General features: G+C 40.0%; 1 protein-coding gene across 4 annotated transcripts in view; it reads left to right on the top strand.

Annotated features, from left to right (window-relative positions):
• Positions 1-968: 968 nt before the first annotated feature.
• Positions 969-20,579, top strand: part of ttc1 (tetratricopeptide repeat domain 1) — a 63,515-nt gene continuing 43,904 nt past the window's right edge. For 2 of the 4 annotated variants that reach the window (XM_078550609.1, XM_078550612.1), the window contains exons 1-5: positions 1,079-1,215; positions 3,502-3,895; positions 16,311-16,371; positions 18,135-18,247; positions 20,368-20,404. In XM_078550609.1, coding sequence (XP_078406735.1) covers positions 3,515-3,895; positions 16,311-16,371; positions 18,135-18,247; positions 20,368-20,404 — 592 coding nt within the window. In that variant the 5' untranslated portion in view covers positions 1,079-1,215; positions 3,502-3,514. Of the gene's footprint in view, positions 1,225-3,501; positions 3,896-16,310; positions 16,372-18,134; positions 18,248-20,367; positions 20,405-20,579 lie in introns of all 4 variants that reach the window. The other 2 variants (XM_078550610.1, XM_078550611.1) reach the window with 2 other exon arrangements.

Below are 20,579 nucleotides of genomic sequence, written 5' to 3'. Positions count from 1 at the left end.
GGGGGCTGCAAGTTGGGCGCAAGCTTCTCCTGCTGCAGGTTAAACCAGAATGGCAGGGGGATGAAGCCCTTAAGTGGGCATTAATTCTGTGATTCTGATTTGGGTGGGTCATGTAGGCCTGCCACTTGCTTACCAAAGCAGATCTTCTGTCGAGAGCTTGAGTTTGGTGTGCATTCCTATAACAGTCAAAGGAAGAGCTACGTGAACACTTTGAAAGCAAGTGCATGTCAGAGGTAGAGAGAAAACATAAGGAGAAGAAATCCAGGTAGTGAATCTTGTGGCGCGGATCAGCCTTACTACTCTCCTATGCACCCACTAGAACCCTAATGATCCCAGATGCTGAACATAGCCATCTTCACTTTGAAGGATGTACAGGAAGAAATGGAATTGGGGTGGGTTGCATACAGCATTAGCATTTGATTCATCAAAATCTGTACATGCACATCTTGTTAACAATATCAGTGCAAGTGCAAAAATATCAGTTGTGAACAAAAACAAAAATACCTGGAAAAACTCAGGTCTGACAGCATCTGCGGAGAGGGATACAGTTGACGTTTCGAGTCCGTATGACACTTCATTAGAACTAAGACATATAGAAATGAGCTGAATAATATCAGTTGTGTTAGTTTTTAGAAGCTGTTTGGTAACTTCTGTGTTTTGTAGTATGCCTGGTAAATCCCTTAAAACAAAACTATTAGTGCCCCAACATCATAAGATGCTGATGTAAATAAAAAAAAGTTAACCAGAAATCGATTCAGGTTTCTGAAGCTTCAATTAAGACCCAGGACAATCTGCAAAAAATAGTTGCCAAGAAAACTACGAGAGCTGAAACCAGAGCTCATCGACAGAGGGCGCTAAGAGGGTGAGTATCCGAAATGAACATGCGCGTTACTGCAAGGGCCGCTGGGATTTGTCGTTCAACATGAATCGTCAGTTCCCTCCACCCCTTAGACTACAATTCCCGGCATGCTTGCAGTTGGCACCTTCCCGCTTTGATTGGACAATGGGACCGGAAGTGGAGGAGCCAGCGCTTCCGCCCAGCTGGTTCATGCGCAGTTATTGGGAGGATTTGAAGCAGGTGAGTTTGGGGGGTCCGGGAGCGGCGGTTTTATTCCCCGGCCCCGGGGGGCTATGGGCCTCTGAAGCCGTTGTTCAGTGAACTCAAGTTTATGCATCACGGAAAGCTTGCCGCCTAACCTGGAGGGGAAAGTAAATGTGTCAGGGGTGGGTAATGTTTATCCCCTGGACGTTAAGTTTCGCTGCATTAACATATTTAGTTGCTTTTCCTTTCCAAAAACCGAGGTCACAGCTTTAAAATCCAAACCCCCGCCTCAGGAGGCCCTGGGACTCCGACTGTCGGCCCCATTCCTTCCGGAATCCTTAACCCCCAACCGGCCTCCCCAACCGGCCTCCCCAACAGCCGAGAGCAGCAGAAGCCCCGTTTGTTACTGGCAGAAAACAGAACATGTTGGAAAGGCTCAGCGGGCCCGGCAGCTTCTGTGGAGAGGGTGAACGGTTCGAGTCCAATGTTCTTCCTCTGAAAGGTGTTGAAGAATATTCGACTCGAAACGTTCACTCTGTTTCTCTCTCTCTCTCCACAGAAGCTGCCAGACCTGCTGCGTATTTCCAGCACTTTCTTTTTATTTCAGGTTTCCAGTATCCGTGGCATTTTGCCTTTATTCTTCGTGAGAGGTTTACCCAAAATCCAGAATAAAAGTAAAAGCGCACTCCTGATGTGGACCACGTCTGGAATCTTCCAGACTAGTTCCCAGACTGGGTAGTACATTATCATATACCAACTATATAAAGGCCGCCTGGCAAGTGTATGATCCATTTTTTTTTTTACGTATATGCAACTGTTGAAATGGTCTTTGGGCCTATTAGTTTCTGATGGCAGCTTTAGAATACTGCAAAATTCAGTAAGAAATAGATTAATCATAACTGTTATGACATTTTTAAATATATTTGTTAATGAACTTGACATTTAAATTCTAACAATTGTGCATTCCAATGCAGATGGAGGGTGTTAACTTGCTAGGAAAGGTGCATCAAACAAAAAGGGCAGATTGTGCACCTAGATCAAATTTTAAACATAAAATGGTACTAATGTAAAAATAAAAAAGATGGATTCATTTATTTCAGTGTTTTATATTGTGAGTAATCATTGATTTTGAAGTTTGGCTTTGTCCTGTAAAAATGAAACAGTTTAGCATTGATTAACATTTCAGTGCTGGTGCAAATTTGTTAATTTATATCCTGAAATGGAACCTAGCCCAACAAGAGAGCACTGGACTTGCATGTTGGACACCTGGTTTTGATTCCAGCTTCAGTTAACTCCTGGTAGATTTGCTCTGGTAGTGCTCAGCTAACTCAAAATGAGGAAGGGAATGTGAAAGCAGCTGCAAGTGAATCCATCAAGTATATGAATACAGCTTTTGTTGAGTAGTGTATATGGCAACAAAGAAGGCCATGCCCCAGTATGTTCTTGTCTCCTGGATGCAGATAGGCCAATATTTTCTTTAGCATATAGTAGATCATGCATTGACAATGTAGTAGATATCTTTGTGTTAAAACCTTAGCGCTGATCTTTGGATAAAGCCTAAGCAAGTTTGCTTTAAAGTAGTAATGGCTAAATTTTACGGTTGCAAAGGGCTATAACATTAAATCCTGTCTGTTTTAAATATTGCACTAAGGCTCCATCAGTTGTGTTCCTTATAAGGATTCTTGGATATCATGTCCCCTTGCAATTACTTCCGTTCGAAAAAGGAAAGTGAGGAGAAAACTGAATTTTGCCCAATTTTACTAAAAGTATGGATCTTGTATGTGAAAATGCTGAAGGAAAGAACTTCCATTGTATAGTACCTTTCACATCCTCGGGTTGTTGCAGTGTTCACAGCCAATGAAGTGCTTCAGAAGCGTTGCCACTGTTGTAATGTGTAAAAACATGAAAACCAATTTGTTTACATCAAGGTCGCACAAATAACAGAGATAAATGATCTGTTTTAGTAATGTTGGTGGAGTGATAAATGTTGGTCAAGATAGTGGGAAAGCTTCCCAACTCTTCAAATAGTGCCTTGTGACTTTTCACACTTGTCTAACAAACAGTCAGGATCTCTGTTTAATGTCTAATTTGAAAGTTGGCATCTTTGACAGGACTGAGCCATGGCTGACACCTATATGCACTTTTCTCAAACCAACTTGACTACTTTATAAAAAATTATTTCTGCATTTTTCTCCAATATTGGAGGGTGAGAACAGAGAGGAAAAAAATATTTTTCTGGTGTTCATAGTTTGAAAAATTAAAACTAATTATGTGTATAGTTATATTTTGAATTATTCGCTTCAAGATCAGAGCTCCTCTTCAAACAACAGAAATTTCTGATTACGCCCCATTAAAACACTCTTCATATTGTTATCCTTAGTCCTGTTTCTTCATATAGTTAAAAATATTAAATAATATTCTTGATTGTGGTAAGCTTCCTTTTTTCTTTGCTTCGATAGATCAGACCTGTAAATGGATCGAGAATCTGAAGACACAGAGCTTTCTGAAAAATTGGGGAATGTTCTAAATGTTTCAGAGAGAGAGAAACAGAAAGCACCGTCTGGACATTTAAATTGTGAGTCAAATTCAAGCAGGCTATCACCCGTGGAGGGTGATACTTCAGGAGCCAGTGGCAATGCTGAGAAGTCACAAATTGCTGAAGATGAAGAGACAACAGAAGAGCACTTCTTTGAATGTAACGAATCACTGGAGACTGGGTTTGTGGGCATGGAAGATGATGTGATGAATTTAGAGTTGGAGGATGATTCCGAAATAAAGGAAACCAAAAAGCTTGAGTTTGATGAGGAGTATTTACGAGAACTGGAAAAAGATCTGCCTGAAGAAGAGAAAAAGGTAATCCATGTGACTTCACGTCATCAGATGGGATTTGTTTTGAATTTGAACCTGGTCTTTAGATTGTTTTGTGGACTATAAGACAGATTATTTTGTTTAATTATTTAACTGACAATGCTGCTATTTGCCTGCTAGTGTTTCAAATTCTGAAATCTAAATATAAGCAAAGCTTTCAATCTTGGACCACAAGTATAAATGGCTTGATATCTATCTTGCTCACTAAAAAGCATGTGTACAGTTCCCATGTGCCCATAACTACAGCCATATACCTCAATATATCATGCTTCCTTCTGTGACAATCGCCTGGATTTTGGGGTCAGAGATGAACCAAAGGCGCTTGCTGCTGACCTTGAAAGCTGCACTGAAAGATCTAGTGTGGTGAGAACTTTACCTCCTGGGAAACTCGGCTAGAGGGTAGATCAATAGAGAAGCAATGGCAGACATATATAGGAATATTTCAGAGTACTCAGAATAAGTACATTCCTACTATAAAGAAAAATTCTAAGGGGAGGACCAACCATCCGTGGTTACCTAAAGAAGTTAAGGAAAGCATCAAACTTAAGGAAAAAGCATATAACTCCGCAAAGATGAGTGGCAGGACAGATGGTTGGACAGAATATAAAGAACGGCAAAGAATGGCTAAAAGGTTAATCAGGAGAAAAAAATTAGAGTATGAGAGGGAGCTAGCTAAAAATGTAAAAACAGACAGCAAGAGTTTCTGCAGGTACTTAAAAAGGAAAATAGTAAGTGAAGTGAGTGTTGGTGATAGTGGGGAGTTAATAGTAGATAATAAGGAAATGGAGGAAGAAATGAACAAATATTTTACTTCTGTGCTCACTAAATAGGATACAAGAAATATTCCAGTAATAGCTGCAAATCAGGAGATGAATGGGAGAAAGGAACTTGGTGAAATTGAAATCACTGGGGAAATGGCACTGAGCAAATTGATGGAGCTGCAGGCTGGAGCTCCGGGTCCCGATGGACTACATCCTAGGGTCTTAAAAGAAGTGGCTAATGAGGTAGTCGATGCGCTGGTGTTAATTTTCCAAAATTTGTTAGATTCTGGAAAGGTTCCATCAGAATGGAAAGTAGCAAATATAACCCCTCTATTCAAGAAGGGAGGGAGGCCAGTTAGTTTGATGTCCGTCATGGGGGAGTTATTAGAATTGATCATTAAGGTTATAGCTGGGCACTTTGATTAGCTCAAGGCAACCAGGAAGAGTCAGCATGGTTTTGTGAAAGGAAAATCGTGTTTAACCAATTTATTGGAGTTTTTTGAAGGCGTAACATGCACATTGGATAAAGGGGAGCCTGTAGACATACTGTACTTGGATTTCCAGGAGGCATTTGATAAAGTACCACATAGAGATTATTACGGAAAATAAAAGTGTATGGTGTAGAGGGTTCATATTAGCATGGATAGAAGATTGGCTGGCAAAAAGCAGAGTGTATGCTTAAATGAGTCTTTTTCTGATTGGCAGGATGTGACGAATGGAGTCCCACAGGGTCCTGTACTGGGACCTTTTTATGATTTAGATGAGGGGAGTGAAGACATGGTAGCTAAAGTTGCAGATGAGACAAAAATAGGGAGGAAAGTATGTTATGAATAGGACATGAGGTTACAAATGGATATAGATAGGTTGGATGAGGGGGCAAAGACCTGGCAAATGGAGTTTAATGTGGGAAAATGTGAATTTCACTTTGGCAGGAAGAACAAGAAAGAGTATTAGTTAAGTGGAGAGCGACTGCATAATTCTGAGGTGCAGAGGGATGTAGGTGCTCTAGTACGAGGCACAAAAAGTTAGCATGCAGGTACAGCAAGTAATGGTGCTATCCTTTATTAGGAGAGGGATTGAACATAAAAGTGAGGATGTTATGCTTCGGTTACACAGGGCATTGGTGAGACTGCACCTCTAATACTGTGTGCATTTTTGGTATCCTTATTTAAGGAAGGATGTAAATGCATTGGAGGCGGTTCAAAGAAGGTTTACTAGATTGATACTTGGAATGAGTTACGAGGAAAGGTTGGACAGACTGGGCTTGTTTCCACTGGAGTTTAGAAGAGTGAGGGGTGATTTGATTGAAGTATACAAGATCCTGAACGGTCTTTACAAGGTGGATGTCGAAAGGATGTTTCCTCTTGTGGGTGAGTCCAGAACTAGGGGGCACTGTTTTAAAATTAGAGATCGCCCTTTTAGGGCAGCGATGAGGAGCAATTTCTTTCTCTCTCAGGGTTGTGCGACTTTGGAACTCCCTGTCTCAGAAGGTGGTGGAGGCGGGGTCATTGAATATTTTTAAGGCAAAGGTAGATAGATTCTTGTTAGGCAAGGGAATCAAAGGTTATTGGGGTTAGATGGGAATGTGGGAATCGAAACACAAGGTCCATGATCTTATTGAATGGCGGAGCAGGCTCGAGGGACCTAATGGTTTATTTCTGTTCCTATTTCTTATGTTCTCCTCTCGTTGTGCAGTAGGTTGTAGCTTTCTTCAATAGGGTTCCCAGCCTGGAGCTGCATTGATATCATCAAGCTGCGAGTCACATTAAAGAATGCTCATAGGCAGCCAACCAGGAAGAGCATTCAATTCAAATCACTTTTTAAAAATTATTTGATTGAGAGCAGAATGAAGATTGGGGCATACATATGGGGAGATGGTGGAAGTAGAAACATGATGAAAAGTGTTTTAAAAATTTTTAAATTCCATTGAAATAATATAGTAACCATAATGGAAACATTTGACAACATGCCACAAATATGCAATTTTTTTCAGGACCAGATCTGTTGTACAGCAGCATTCATTACTCAATGCTGTTAAAAACATTAAAAACACCTGATTGAACAAGGTGTAGCTTTTCAATGGAGTGTCTTTCAGCAAAGTTAGAGCAGAAAAGATGTTTTTGCTGCATCAACTGATTTCACTGGATGCTGGCTTGGACAGTGGGATGGGGTGATGTCACGATGCAGCTTATGGCAGTTCATTGAGTGATGGACTGCAACTTCAGGTTCTCTTTGTTAATCTGCACTTGTGCTAAATTCTGAAGTTGCAGTCAGATTCAGAGGGGCAATGGTGGCGAGCACTGATAGACACTGTTAAAATCCCCTGCAAAACCTGGGCCAGTATATCTGCTTGTTAACTTGAAAGCGTGGCATTGGACTCATGTGACCTATTAAATCCACAAAATTCACGCTACCCAAATCCATAAAAAATTTCTTTCTGTCCACTTTCCAAAATTGTAGGCAATAAAACTCCACTATGCTGATCTAATGTTAAATTGTGTGTTACATGTCTGTGGAAAGGCTGATATTTCCATAGTGCCAGCATTTCAGGAAGCAACATGTTTCAATCTTCCATCCAGGTGTTAATTATGGGTCTTTTCCACATATCCCCAACTCTATGGAAGAGGAGAATAAAATGCCCATGCTATCAAGTTTTAATTGACTATTGTGAATTTTAGTTTGCATTCAGTACAAGTTAAACAATTTGTATAATCTGTGTATTTTTCAGCCATGATAATTTCTCTAAGAAATTTAGTTCTAAGTGTTCCTTCTTAGCTTAGAGCCCTAAATGCTGAAATCATCATCTTCACTGTTCCTTAAATTCATTCTAGTGCATATGTGCCCTTTCTGAAGGCTGTGTTCCCAAGATTGCCCACATGATTAGAAATGTGGACTGCCATTGATCTGGCTAACTTTAAAGTAACTTCTTTTTAGTTTGTATCTTATGGTCTGTTATTTATGGCTCATCCAACTGATATTGCCGCATTCACTTGACACTTTCAGTGCTCATCCTTTTTCACTATTACTAATGTTTGTTCCTTTATTCTACAAACATTGTGTTTCCCAATCCAGCACACATAAACCTACCCTAAAACTGATTTTCTTGAATGATCCAGTTTCTATGAATAGCTCTTTATTTTTCAGTTGTCTGCGTGCGTTGTGTCACTTTCTTGTAGATCAAGTTTTCCCCATGATTGTCATCTGTTTTGCACCTGGAATTACTTACTTTTTATCCGTACTCTTTTAGTTATTTGATTTCCTCTTCCTAATGAGCATACATCTGTGCATACTTGCCATTTCTCTTGCCATTAAAGCACATTATGTACATGTATTTCCAAAAATGGAAGGGGAGACTCATGGATTATGAAAGAAAACTTGAAAACACTAGAAACACAGTGGGTCACACTGGAAAGAGGGGAAAAAAATAATGTTTTAGATATTGTCCTTCACAACCAAAGACGAAGGGGGACAAATATTTTAATAGAATTAGAGGAATGGGGAAAAGAGAGGAAGGAGGCAACAAAAAATATACTGTAGTTACAAAATGAGGTGAGGTGGGGGGGGGGTGCAGTGTTGTGGTAGTTTAACAAAATCAGGAGTTTGTCAGATAAAATGAAATTGTCTCATATGCAAAATCAGTTACAATGACAAATATAATTTGCAATGATAGAAAGGGACATAACCTCAAAGTTGAATGGTGAACAATTCAGTGGGGGAAGAGAGAGGAAGGCTGCTATTGTAGGTGTGGAATTAAAATTCAAATGTTGAAAAATAGAGTATAAACAACAACTTGCACTTGTTGTACCTTTATCGTATCAAGGCATGTCATGGGCATTATATAACTGTTCAGATGCTAGCCCGGGCCCCAAGTTTTCATAAGATGAGGCTAGGGACAAATAATCTTTTGTTTAAAGTAGACAAAGTTTGAGTTTCAAGGCGCTTGCTAAGAGAGTAAAGCCACAAGATTCCACAGGTATCGAACAAACAAAAATTAACTTCACTATTCAAGGTCAGAAAGATTTTACAATATCTATCTTATTAACGCTGAATGTTAGAGCATATGAGATAACAGGCAAACATACTAGCATACGAAAGAGGAGCAGAAGTAGGCCATTCGGCCCCTCGAGCCTGCTCCACCATTCAATAAGATTATGGCTGATCTGTTTGTATTTGGAATTCCCCATTCCCATCTACCCCGATCACCTTTGATTCCCTTGCCTACCAAGAATCTATCTACCTCCGCCATAAAAATATTCAATGACCCTGCCTCCACCACCTTCGAAGGCAGAGTGTTCCAAAGTCGCACAACCCTCTGAGAGAGAAAAGTTCTCCTCATCTCTGCCCTAAAAGGGCGACACCTAATTTTAGAACTGTGCCCCCTAGGTCTGGACCCAACCAGCTGGGGAAGCATCTTTTCCACATCCCCCTTGTCAATACCATTCAAGAACTTGTATACTTCAATCACCCCTTCACTCTTCTAAACTCCAATGGAAACAAACCCAATCTGTTTAACCTTTTCTCATGAGGCAACCCACTCATTCAATCTAGTAAACCTCCTCTGAACCACCTCCAATGCATTTACACCATTACAGTTTTGAATACAAAACTCTATACAATAATTGAGACGTGGCCTCACCAATGCCTTGTAAAACTGAAGCATAATGTCTTTTTATGTTCAATTCCTCTCATAATAAAGAATGGCATTCCATTAGCCTTCTTAATTACTTGCTGTACCTGCATACTAATTTTCTGTGACTCATACGAGAACACCTAGATCCCTCTGCACCTCTGAATTCTGCAGTCGCTCTCTGTTTAATTAATACTCTGCTTTTTTATTCTTCCTGCCAAAGTGAACAACTTCACATTTTCCTACATTATACTCCATCAGCCATATTTTCGCCTACTCACTCAACCTAGTTATATCCATCTGCATCCCCTTGTCCTCTTCACAGCATACTTTCCTACCTATCTTTGTGTCATCTGCAAATTTAGCTACCGTGCCTGCATTCCCCTCATCTAAGTCATTGATATAGATTGTAAGAAGTTGAGGCCCTGTGGGACTCCGCTCAACACATCCTGCCAATCAGAAAAAGGCCCATTTATGCATACTGTTTTCTGCCAGCCAGCCAATCTTCTATCCATGCTGACATGTTACCCCTTACACCATGAGCTTTTATTTTCCGCAATAACCTTTATTGTGGCACCTTATCAAATGCCTTCCGAAATTCAAATATAGCACGTTTACAAGCTCCCCTTTATGCACAGTGCATGTTACTCCTTCAAAAAACTCCAATAAATTGGTTAAACATGATTTTCCTTTCACAAAACCATGCTGACTCTTCCCGGTTACCTTGTGTGTCTATAAGTGCCCAGCCATAACCTCCTTAATGATTGATTCTAACACCTTCCCCATGACAGACATCAAGCTAACTGGTCTTTAGTTTCCTGTTTTCTGCCTCCCTTCTTGAATAGAGGGCTTATATTTGCTACTTTCCAATCTGATGGAACCTTTCCAGGGTCTGGTGAATTTTGGAAAATTAACACAAACGCATCTACTGCTTCATTAGTCTTCTCTTTTAAGACCCTAGGATGAAGTCCATCAGGACCCGGAGGCATGTCGGCCCACAGCTCCATCAATTTGCTCAGTACTGCTTCCCTAATGATTGTAATTTCACCAAATTCCTCTTTTCCTTCCACCTCCTGATTTACAGCTGTTACTGGAATGTTTTTTGTATCCTCTATAATGAAGACAGAAGCAAAATATTTGTTCATTTCATCTGCCATTTCCTTATTAACTACTATTTACTCCTCAGTCTCACTCTCTAGAGGACCAGCACTCACTTTATCTATTCTTTTCCTTTTTAAATACCTGTAGAAACTCTTGCTATCCATTTTTACATTTCTAGCTAGCTTCCTTTCATATTCTAATTTCTTTCTCCTGAGTAACCTTTTAGTCATTTTCTGCCATTCTTTGGTCAGAATATAAAGAATGACTATAATTACCTGACCTGCTGCTCATCTTTGCACAGTTATATGCTTTTTCCTTAAGGTTGATGTTTTCCCTAACTACTTTAGTTAACCACGGATGCTGTGTCCTCCCCTTAGAATTTTTCTTTATAGTAGAAATGTACGGTGGTTGAACACGTCACATTGCACAATAAATGACACATGCAACCAAGACAGATCCATGGTTCTCAACAACCCACCTAGATGCCTGTAAATACTGAGTCAACTCCCCAGCCAATCCCATTGAAACCCTGTCTCTTTTATGGGGGATTCCAGTCTTCACGTTCAAAGACCTAACCTTGGAATTCTTTCTAAAAGTTGTTCCAACTCGGATGGCCTCAATGACGGCCTAACTCAGAGTTTCAATCTCGTCTCCCGAGACTCCGTTCCCTTAGATTCCTGAGCCTGCACTCAAACACTAACTCACGAGCACAACTTCAGGCCTTCGACCATGTCGAGCAGAACATTCCTGTTCCAAAGGGGTACCTAGGCTCCAATGGCCTGCAGCGCAGAGTCACCAAACTTCTGCTGCCTCCTATGACCTCCAGGACTTCTTCTGAGCCCTTGCCACTTGAAGCCTGCCAACCACAGCCATTTTACTGCTTGGAGCCCCTTTCTCTGTTCCTTCTTAACTGGAACCTCTGCATGTCCCCTGCTTAGGATTTTCCTCTGAATATGGTGCCCCACTCCCAGTCACATGACCAGGGTTTTTGTGCCATTTTCCTTTTATGCAGGTGCACAGGGCCCTTGTATTTGGCCCAAAGAATTTGAAATGCTGTTCTGCCTGTGCGTAGTCTGCTCCCAGTCTGCGCATGCACAGCAGCTTATGAGGACAGTCAGGACTTAGAGTTCCCAGCGCCCCCACCCTCTGACGAGGTAAAGTCTGGCTTTTGTAACAATAACAAAATATGATGATGTGCCACTTAAGGAGATATTGGGGCAGATGACCAAAAGCCTGATGAAAGGTGTAGGTTTTAAAAGGTGTCTTTAAGGAGGAAAGCAAGGTACCTATGAACATACAAATTAGGAGCAGGAGTAGGCCACTTGGCCCTCCAAGCCTTCTCTGCTATTCAATAAGATCATGGCTGATCTGATTTTAACCTCAACGCCACACTCCTGCCTGCCCCGACAACCTTTCACCCCCTTGCTTATCAAGAACCTATCTACCTCTGCCTTAAAAATATCCAAAGACTCTGCTTCCATTGCATTTTGAAGAGGGTTTAGAGACTCATGACCTTCAGAGAGAAAAACATTTCTTCTCATCTTTATCTTAAATGGGCCACCCCTTATTTTTTAAACAGTACCCCTAGTTCTATATTCTACCACAAGAGGAAACATTCTTTCCACATCCATCCTGTCAAGACCCCTCAGGATCTTGTATGCTTCAATCAAGTTACCTCTTACCCTTCTAAACTCCAGCGGACACAAGCTTTTCCTCATAAAACAACCCACCCATCCAGGTATTAGTCTAGTAAACCTTCTCTGAACTGCTTCTAACGTATTTAAATCCTTAACTGAGAGCAATACTGCGCACAGTACTCCAGATGTGGTCTCACCAGTGCCCTGTATAACTGAAGCGTAACCTCCCTACTGTTGCATTCAATTACCCTTACAATAAACGATAGCATTATATTTGCTTTCCTAATTACTTGCTGTACCTGCATACTAACCTTTTGTGATTCATGCAGTAGGTCACCCAGATCCCTCTATCTCAGAATTCTGAAATATCTCACCATTTAGATATAATGCTTCTTTTTTGTTCTTCCTGCGAAAATGGTTAATTTAACATTTCCTTACATTATACTCCATTTGCCAGATCTTTGCCCATGCACCTAACCTATCTATATCCTTTTGTATCCTCCTAATGTCCTCTTCGCTACTTACTTTCTACCTATCTCTGTGTCATCAGCAAATTTAGCAACCATACCTTATGGTCCCTTCATCCAAATTATTTATATAATTTGTAAAGAGTTGAGGCCTCAGCATTGATCCCTGTGCACTGTCATGAAGCTATTAATGTATATAATATTTTGAAAAATATTTTCCTTTTAAAGTAGAGGTTTAGTCTGCGGTTGTGTCTTAATTGGATTAAAGCCAGCTAGTCTGGGTGCTTTGATGGGTACTAGTTTTGATATGTGAGAGATAGCGTGCATTTGCATCTTTTGAATACAGCATTCAAGAAGTGGAGTGGAAACTGACGCCTTTCTAGCAGCTACCATTATTTTGTTTATATTGCTAATAAAATTGGTGCTATGAAAGGGGTTTCATCATTAGAGGCTTAGTTCAGAGATTGTTGATACAATGAGAATTAACATTCAGTGGGGCTGGTAGGTATAACTTCAATAGTTTTCGGGTGTGCAGAGCAGAGGCAGTGTAAGATTAAAAGGCAGCTGCAAGCCTCCAACTGGTTCTACAGCAATCAAAGTGAAAGAACCTCATTTTGAATAAGGTGAAAATGCTTTGCCTGGTGTTTGGTTAAGTCTATGGGTTACTGTTGCCTTAATAGAGTCATAGAGGTCTACAGCACAGGAAAAGGCCCTTCGGCCCATCGAGTCTGTGCCGGTCAAACAAGCACCTAACTATTCTAATAGGTGCAGTGTAGATTCACAGGAATGACACGAGCTAAAAGGGTTTAATTTAAGGGTTGCATAGACTTTGCTTGTATTCCCTTCCACATAGAAGATTAAGGGATGATCTAATTAAGGTGGTATAGACGATTGGAATTGATATGTACCTGTCGAGGCCAATATATCCTTCCTGAGTTGCCAAACTAAGCATCCTGGGTCGCAGCTTTTAATATCAAAGTTCCTACTCCTAATATCAAATAGTGTGAATAATTGTGTTTTAAAAAAAAATTCATAGAAATAGTTTCCTCTTCTACAGAGTTATTTCAGACACTGGGTGTACTTAGATGCGGCAGGTTTAGCAGGTATGTGCATCACAGTGATGGAAAAAAATCTTCACCCTCTCATTACGGAGATTAGTTAGGTAATTTGTTAAAAGTTATGATGGTAATTTGTAGCCATGTGCATATCTATTCCAACCTGTATAAATTAATAAAATGTTTCCTTTAGTTTAATGTAAAACCCGAAGAACTGGTGGCCTTATTCCTGAATTTAGAGTTGCATCTCAAACATAACAAAATTATAGGTTATGACAGTTGTTTAAAGTTTCCCCCTGGGACTTTTAAATAACTAAGCTGTACCAACTGCATCGATCATAACAGGCACACTGCTTGTTACGTCTTGTCAACCAAAAATTGACCCATTTGTGCCTGCTCTGTTTCCTGATAGCTAGTCAATCTTCTGTCCATGCCAATATGTTACCCCCTACACCGTGAGCTTTTATTTGCTGCAATAACCTTTGATGTGGACCCTTATCAAATACCTTTTGAAAATCTAAGTACAATACATCTACTGGTTCCCCTTTATCCACAGCACATGTTACTTCTTCACAGAACTCTAATTAATTGGTTAAACATGATTTCCCTTTCACAAAACCATGTTGACTCTGCCTGATTACCTTGAATTAATCTAAGGGCCCTGTTATAACATCTTTAATAGCTTCTGACATTTTCCCTGTGACAGATGTTAAACTAGCTGGCCTATAGTTTCTTGCTTTCTCCCTCCCTTTTTGAATAAAGGAGTTAGCTATTTTCCAATCTAATGGAACCTTCCCTGAATCTACTGAATTTTGGAAACAAAAACAATGCATCTCTATTTCAGTAGCCACTTTTAAGATCCTAGGATGAAATGCATCCAGACCTGGGGACTTGTCAATCCCCCTGTAGTTCCAACAATTTGCTAAGCACTACTTCTCTGCTGACTTTGATTTTCTTGAGTTCCTCCCTCCCTTCCAATTCCTGATTTACAGCTATTTCTGGGATGTTATTTGTATCCTTTATCGTGAAGACAGGCGCCAAATACTGGTTCAATTCCTCTTCCATCTCCTTATTTTCCATTATTAATTTCCCAGACTCGCTTTCTATCGGACCAACACTAACTTTGTTAACTCTTCTTGTAGAAACTTTTACTATCTGTCTTTATATTTCTAGCCAGCTTTCTTTTGTACCTTGTTCCCTTCTTATTAATCTTTTAGCCATTTTTTGCTGTTTTTTTAATATTCTATCCAATCTTCTGGCCTGCAACCTATCTTTGTGCAATTGTATTCTTTTTCATTAAGTTTGATACTATCTCTAACTTTTTTAGTTAACAACGGATGGTGGGTCCTCCCCTTGGAATTTTTTTCTCGTTGGAATGTATCTATTGTGTGTGTTCTGAAATATCCTCTTAAATGTCTGCCACTGCACTTCTATTGAACTATCCCTTAACCTAAATTACCAGTTCACTTTCACTAGCTCTGCTTTCATGCCTGCATAATTGCCCTTTATTTAAGTTTAAAATATTAGTCTTAGACCCACTCTTCTCTCCTTCATACATTCGCATGTAAATAGGGAGGGGTGAGACTAATGAGTGATTTGACAAAGTGTTTTAACATTGAGGTGTTGCCTAATTGGAAGCCATTGTAGATTAGCGAACACAGGTGGGGTAATGGGTAAACAAGATTTGGTGCAGGTCAGGATACAGGCAGTAGAATTTTGAATGACTTTGAATTTATGCAGGGGAGAATGTGGAAGTGCATTGGAATAGTTAAGTCTAGAGGCAACAATGGCATACATGAGAGCTTCAGCAACAGATTAGATGAGGCAGGGGCAGAGTGAGCAATGATATGAAGGTTGAAATAGGCAGTCATGGTGATGACGGGGAACAGTGGTTAGAAGCTCATCGCGGTCAAATATCACTAAAGTCAGTGGTTATGAAATTCAGTGTTAATACCAGAAGACTTCAGATCTTGCTACACCAAAACAGTCCCATGTTCTAAAATGGAGCACACTATAAGGAGAAATTATACCAAGACTTAAATTATCTTGTATGTGCTTTACAAAGAAAGATTAGTAAAACCTGTAAGAATTTGAATTTATTCGACAAATGAGAAAAAAGGAGCAAATATATTGTGGTATGCTAATTAAAACTTAGAAAATATTTGGTAAAGTAATTTTCTGTTTTTTTTTTGTCTCCTTGATACCTCATCCCCACTACTCAGAAGACAAACAGATGACCTGCTCCCAGGCTACTGTTATTGAGGCTAACACTAGGGTGTGCACAAGATTTGTCCTTTAGTCAGAGCCTTCTAAAAGTTTGCATATATGTTCTCTTGTATCTCATTACTGGGTTTGCAGGATAAAAGGAACCTGAAAAGTAGTCAACTTTATACACAAGACCTTTAAAGTTGTCAGTTTATGCACCTCAGCTCTCCAGTGGCTATAGAAGAATTTTGAACATCTCTTGCAGGGGAGTTCTGGGAAATGAAGCACAGTATTGGAGAACTGAAGTGTATTATCATAGTGTTTGAACAATAGCTACTACTGTAACAAAATATATGATGACACGAGAATTTAAAAACTTTCATTCCTTTAGAGATATTTGAAAAGGGTGGTGATTTAAGACTTGAAGGTGTATGTGGGTATGTGTATAATTGCATACACTTTTCACTGAAATGACGTTGTACTTGGGAATGCTGCACTTCATATTCTTGCACTGGGTTTTTAGACTGACAAACATTCTGTTTTACAGCGAAGGCAAGGTGAGAGTCTAACGTTGAAAGAAGTTGGGAATGGGCAATTTAAAAAAGGAGGTAGGTTTTTGTCCCATTATGTTTTAGTCCAAGTGTATTGAGGTTAGACAAATAGTCATTTAGCTAAACATGATCATGATTCAGAGTAGTTTGAAATAGTTTTGTCAATTAATTGTTTATCCATTTACTCATGTTGCCAGTTAGTGTTAATGTTGAGACTAAAAGTGTTAATACTGAGAATAAAACGCTCTATGTTTTGTCATTCCCTGATTTCCTCGATTGTAGCTCAGATAGGATGCCATGTTTCTTGCCATTTATCAGCCTAAAGCTGAATGTTGCCCAGGTCTTGCGACATTGGACACAGACTGTTTCAGTATCTGAGGAGTTACGAATGGTGCTGAACATTGTGGGACCATCGGCGAACATCCTCACTTCTGATCTTACAATGGAGTGAAGTCATTGATGAAGTGGCAAGTAACAAGGCATTTATGTTATGGCAAGTAACATTGCCTGTTATGACCATCTCCAATAAGAAAGAAACAAACCATTTCCCCTTGAGAATCAACATTACCATCATTGAAATCCCACCATCAACATCTTGGAGGTCACCATTGACCAGAAATTTAACTGGACCAGCTATGTAAATACTGTGGCTACAAGAACAAGAGGTTAGGAATTCTATGGTAAGTATCTCGCCTCCTGACTCCCGAACAGCACGTTCCAAACCAGTCTATCACCTAGAAGAGCAAGGACAGCAGATGCATGGCACCACCACTGCCTGCATCTCTCCAAGTCGCGTACCATCCTGACTTGGAAGTATATTGCTGTTCCTTCACTATTACTGTGTCAGAATCCTGGAACTCCCTCCCGAATAGCACTGTGGGTGTACCTGTGCCACATGAACTGCAGTGATTCAACAAAGTGTCTCACCACCACTACATCAAGGGCAATTAGGGATGGGCGTTAAATGCTGGCCCTGAGAATGACTGTCACATCCCATGAATTAATAATAAAACAAAATCCTTGTCATTGGCTAAGCCTCTCTTAAAGTTTGTCCCTCATGACCTATGCAACTTTATTCAGCCCTGTGTTTATGTATGTGTCCACTGTTCAGCTGCTTCTGAGCTCTAGATCCCTCCTTCCCTGCATATTCAGCATTTGGCCTCTCAATTGTTTGATTCTGACACTCTGGAAAGCTCCCTTCAGAGTCCTCTGTTCCTTGCTTTCTCTTGTCCCTATTGCAAAGCTCCTAAAATCAATATTTTCAATCTTTCTTTCAGACACTATCCTGAATTTGTCTCCCTCCACTCCTCAGTTCCTATTATTTTTTGACCTCTGTAAAGGGCTTTTTAAAGGTTTATTTTCCATGCACTCTAATACAAAGATATTGCTATTACAGAGTTCAACTTTCTGAATTCAACTCCCAGTTGACAAAAACAGTTTACTCCTGGCACATACCCTTGAGTATGTTAGGCAGGCATAATGTTGGCACTTGATGTTGTGGTCTGTAGCTCCCAAATTTGTAGCTTAACACATAGTTAACAATTCAAATAATAGGACTATTGAAATTATGATCATTAATCAATGCCAATTAAAGTGCTTTGAAAATCAATCTTTATTGGTGAATATACCCTTGCATGGATAAGCAATATTTTCTTATTGTGGAAATAACATCTTGTTGCCGCGTCCAATGATACTGGCCAACAAAAAAACTTGATGCAAGTTGGATCCATTCTACAGAGCCAACTCTCCCTTGCATTCTATTTTTTTTCATACTTAATGAAAAACAGCCACAAACTACCCATGTTGTCATTTACTTGCAGAGTATACAGAGGCTGAGAACACTTACACAGAGGCTCTTGGTGTTTGTCCAGCATATTACCAGAAGGACAGGTCTATCCTTTATTCCAATCGAGCTGCTGCTAGAATGAAACTGGTAAGCACTTTGCATTGGTCATGCCTACACAATTGTTCTGCAGGCTAGATTTGTAGACATACAGGTGAACTCAGATTATCTGTTTCTGAGGAAGAACTGATCTGTTTGTAGCAAGTTGACTTGTTGAGTAGCTTGCTTGTTATTTTATTGATAGCCGAGAACGGTGGGGCAGGTAAACTATTGACATGTAATGTTTGCAAATTGAATTGAGGGCTGGGAGAGGCCAAATGTGTGATTACTCAGATTTGCATGTAAACCTGTTATACACATCTGTGCTTCAACTTTTACTGTCCCTTCCCTGACAGGCAAGTAATTATGGACCTGGTCATTTGCATTGTATTTGTATTGGAATTCCAGTTTTTAAAAATACAAAAATGGCAGGTATTGATGTCAGTTCCACAATGATTTATTTATTAAAGTTGGTAGTGTAACAAAATTAACTTAATTTCCCCCCCAAGAATTTTGATGGAATTTGCATGAACACAAGGATGAAAAATCTATTTGAAGATGTCTTGGCTGTGAGAACTAGATAAAATGCAACTGCCTCCAAACAGTGACTTGTGCAAAAATGTTTATAAGATCATTGGTCATTCCTAATTCTTTGTTAAATTTTGTATGTCCTGGCACACATGCTTCAGCTGTTTTACTGTTCTCGAAATGGAAATGTAAGGGCAGATTATGAGATAAAAGGCAGTAACTTCTGAGCTCCAGGGCTTTGTATTTGGGGTACCCCAAAGGTGCGTTGGGGAACCATCCCTGGAAGTTCCCAGGTAAGGTTTGCACAGCAATTGCTGAGAAGTGCAAACTTCCCATAAGCATTTGCCCTGCAGTGGGAACCATCTGAAAATCTGGTTTAAATCACAAACTTTGGATGGTTCCAAGTCTTACATCAATAGTTACCCAGAAAAAGTTAGAAGAATTAAAACCCATTCTAGCTTCTGGGTAACTGTTGTACGGGCCTTCCCCCATACCCCTAAACCTCCCCAAGGGACTCCTCCAAGGAGATTCCCCCCACTCCCAAGGGACTACATCCCCAAACAGGAACTCCTCAACCCACGCGATTGTACCCGTCCCCACGGGGCCCGACCCAACCTGACCAATTCTACACACTTACTGTCCCTGGCTTGTCAAGGACCTTTAAACCTGGCTGGACTTGTATACTTATTTGGCTTACGGCAGCTATTGCCATTAAAAAAAAAAGGGTGTTGCTTTCTTATCTGTGACTGTAACTCTATAGCCCTTGATGCTAAGCCCCAGGGATGCACAGCACTGCCTAGATCTCATCTGGCCTGAGTTGGAAGGGCAGGTGAGATAGGATTGCCGTAGTTTCAAGGTAAGAATTTTTGAGTAGCGTGGCAATCTGACGCAATTGCCACACCATCAGAAATTACAGCCCAAAATATTTCACTTGGTCACACTGACCTGACGGTAAAATCATTAGTTAATTCAGTGTCTTTGAATCTGCAAAACAGACTTATTGTCTCAAGGTTCAGAAAAATTTAATGCTAACCAGGTACTGGAAAACAACTGCAGGAAAAGTAGTATTTGTGGTAACATTTGATGGACAAATTGAATTTTCTTCATGGTGAACTCATAGTTCAGGCCTATGAGGAATTTAAACTAGTTATAATGTATAACCTATCCAACTCTTAATTATAATATACAGCCTTTTCAGCTCTGAAGAAGAGTTGTACAGACTCGAAACGTTAACTCTGTCTCTTTCTCCAAAGATGCTGCCAGCCCTACTGAGTTTATCCAGCACTTTGTTTTTATTTCAGATTTCCAGTAGCTACAGTATTTTGCTTGTATCCAACTCCTTATTGGGTCATGGTTCCATTGGCATCAACTGCATTCCAGTACTTCACCCAAGTGGCTATAAGGCGTTAGCCCGAATGGTGAATACTGACAAGTGGTTCAACCATAAGAGGCATCACATCTAACCCCAGTCCTGCCCTTTACCTGGGGGAAGAGTTGATCTCTCTGTGCACTCTGTAGTTTAGATTTGGTAGAAAGAAAGTGTGTGAAATTCTGTTTGAAATTTACAGAGAGTTTGTTGTAAAGCATTGCTTAATTAAGGCATTGTCCTCAGAATTTTTTTTTTGATATTCTTTCTGTTTCAGGATAATAAGGAAGAAGCCATATCTGATTGTACCAAAGGTAAGTTTTATGGTTAAGTTGTTTCCTCAAATTGCAAATTGTTACGGAAAGTAAGATTAGTATCTTTGATTTTGGAGTCTTCTGAAAATGTGCAGCCTTCTGGTTTCATTTTTTATACTAGTTTCCCTGAAACTGACTCTTTTGAATTGAAGTTTATACTATTTTGAGGCATATA

Source organism: Cetorhinus maximus, chromosome 10 (assembly GCF_964194155.1).
Source record: "Cetorhinus maximus chromosome 10, sCetMax3.hap1.1, whole genome shotgun sequence".
Classification (NCBI taxonomy): Eukaryota; Metazoa; Chordata; class Chondrichthyes; order Lamniformes; family Cetorhinidae; genus Cetorhinus; species Cetorhinus maximus.
Note: the sequence above shows the minus strand (reverse complement) of the source record. Positions and strands in the feature narration are given on the sequence as shown.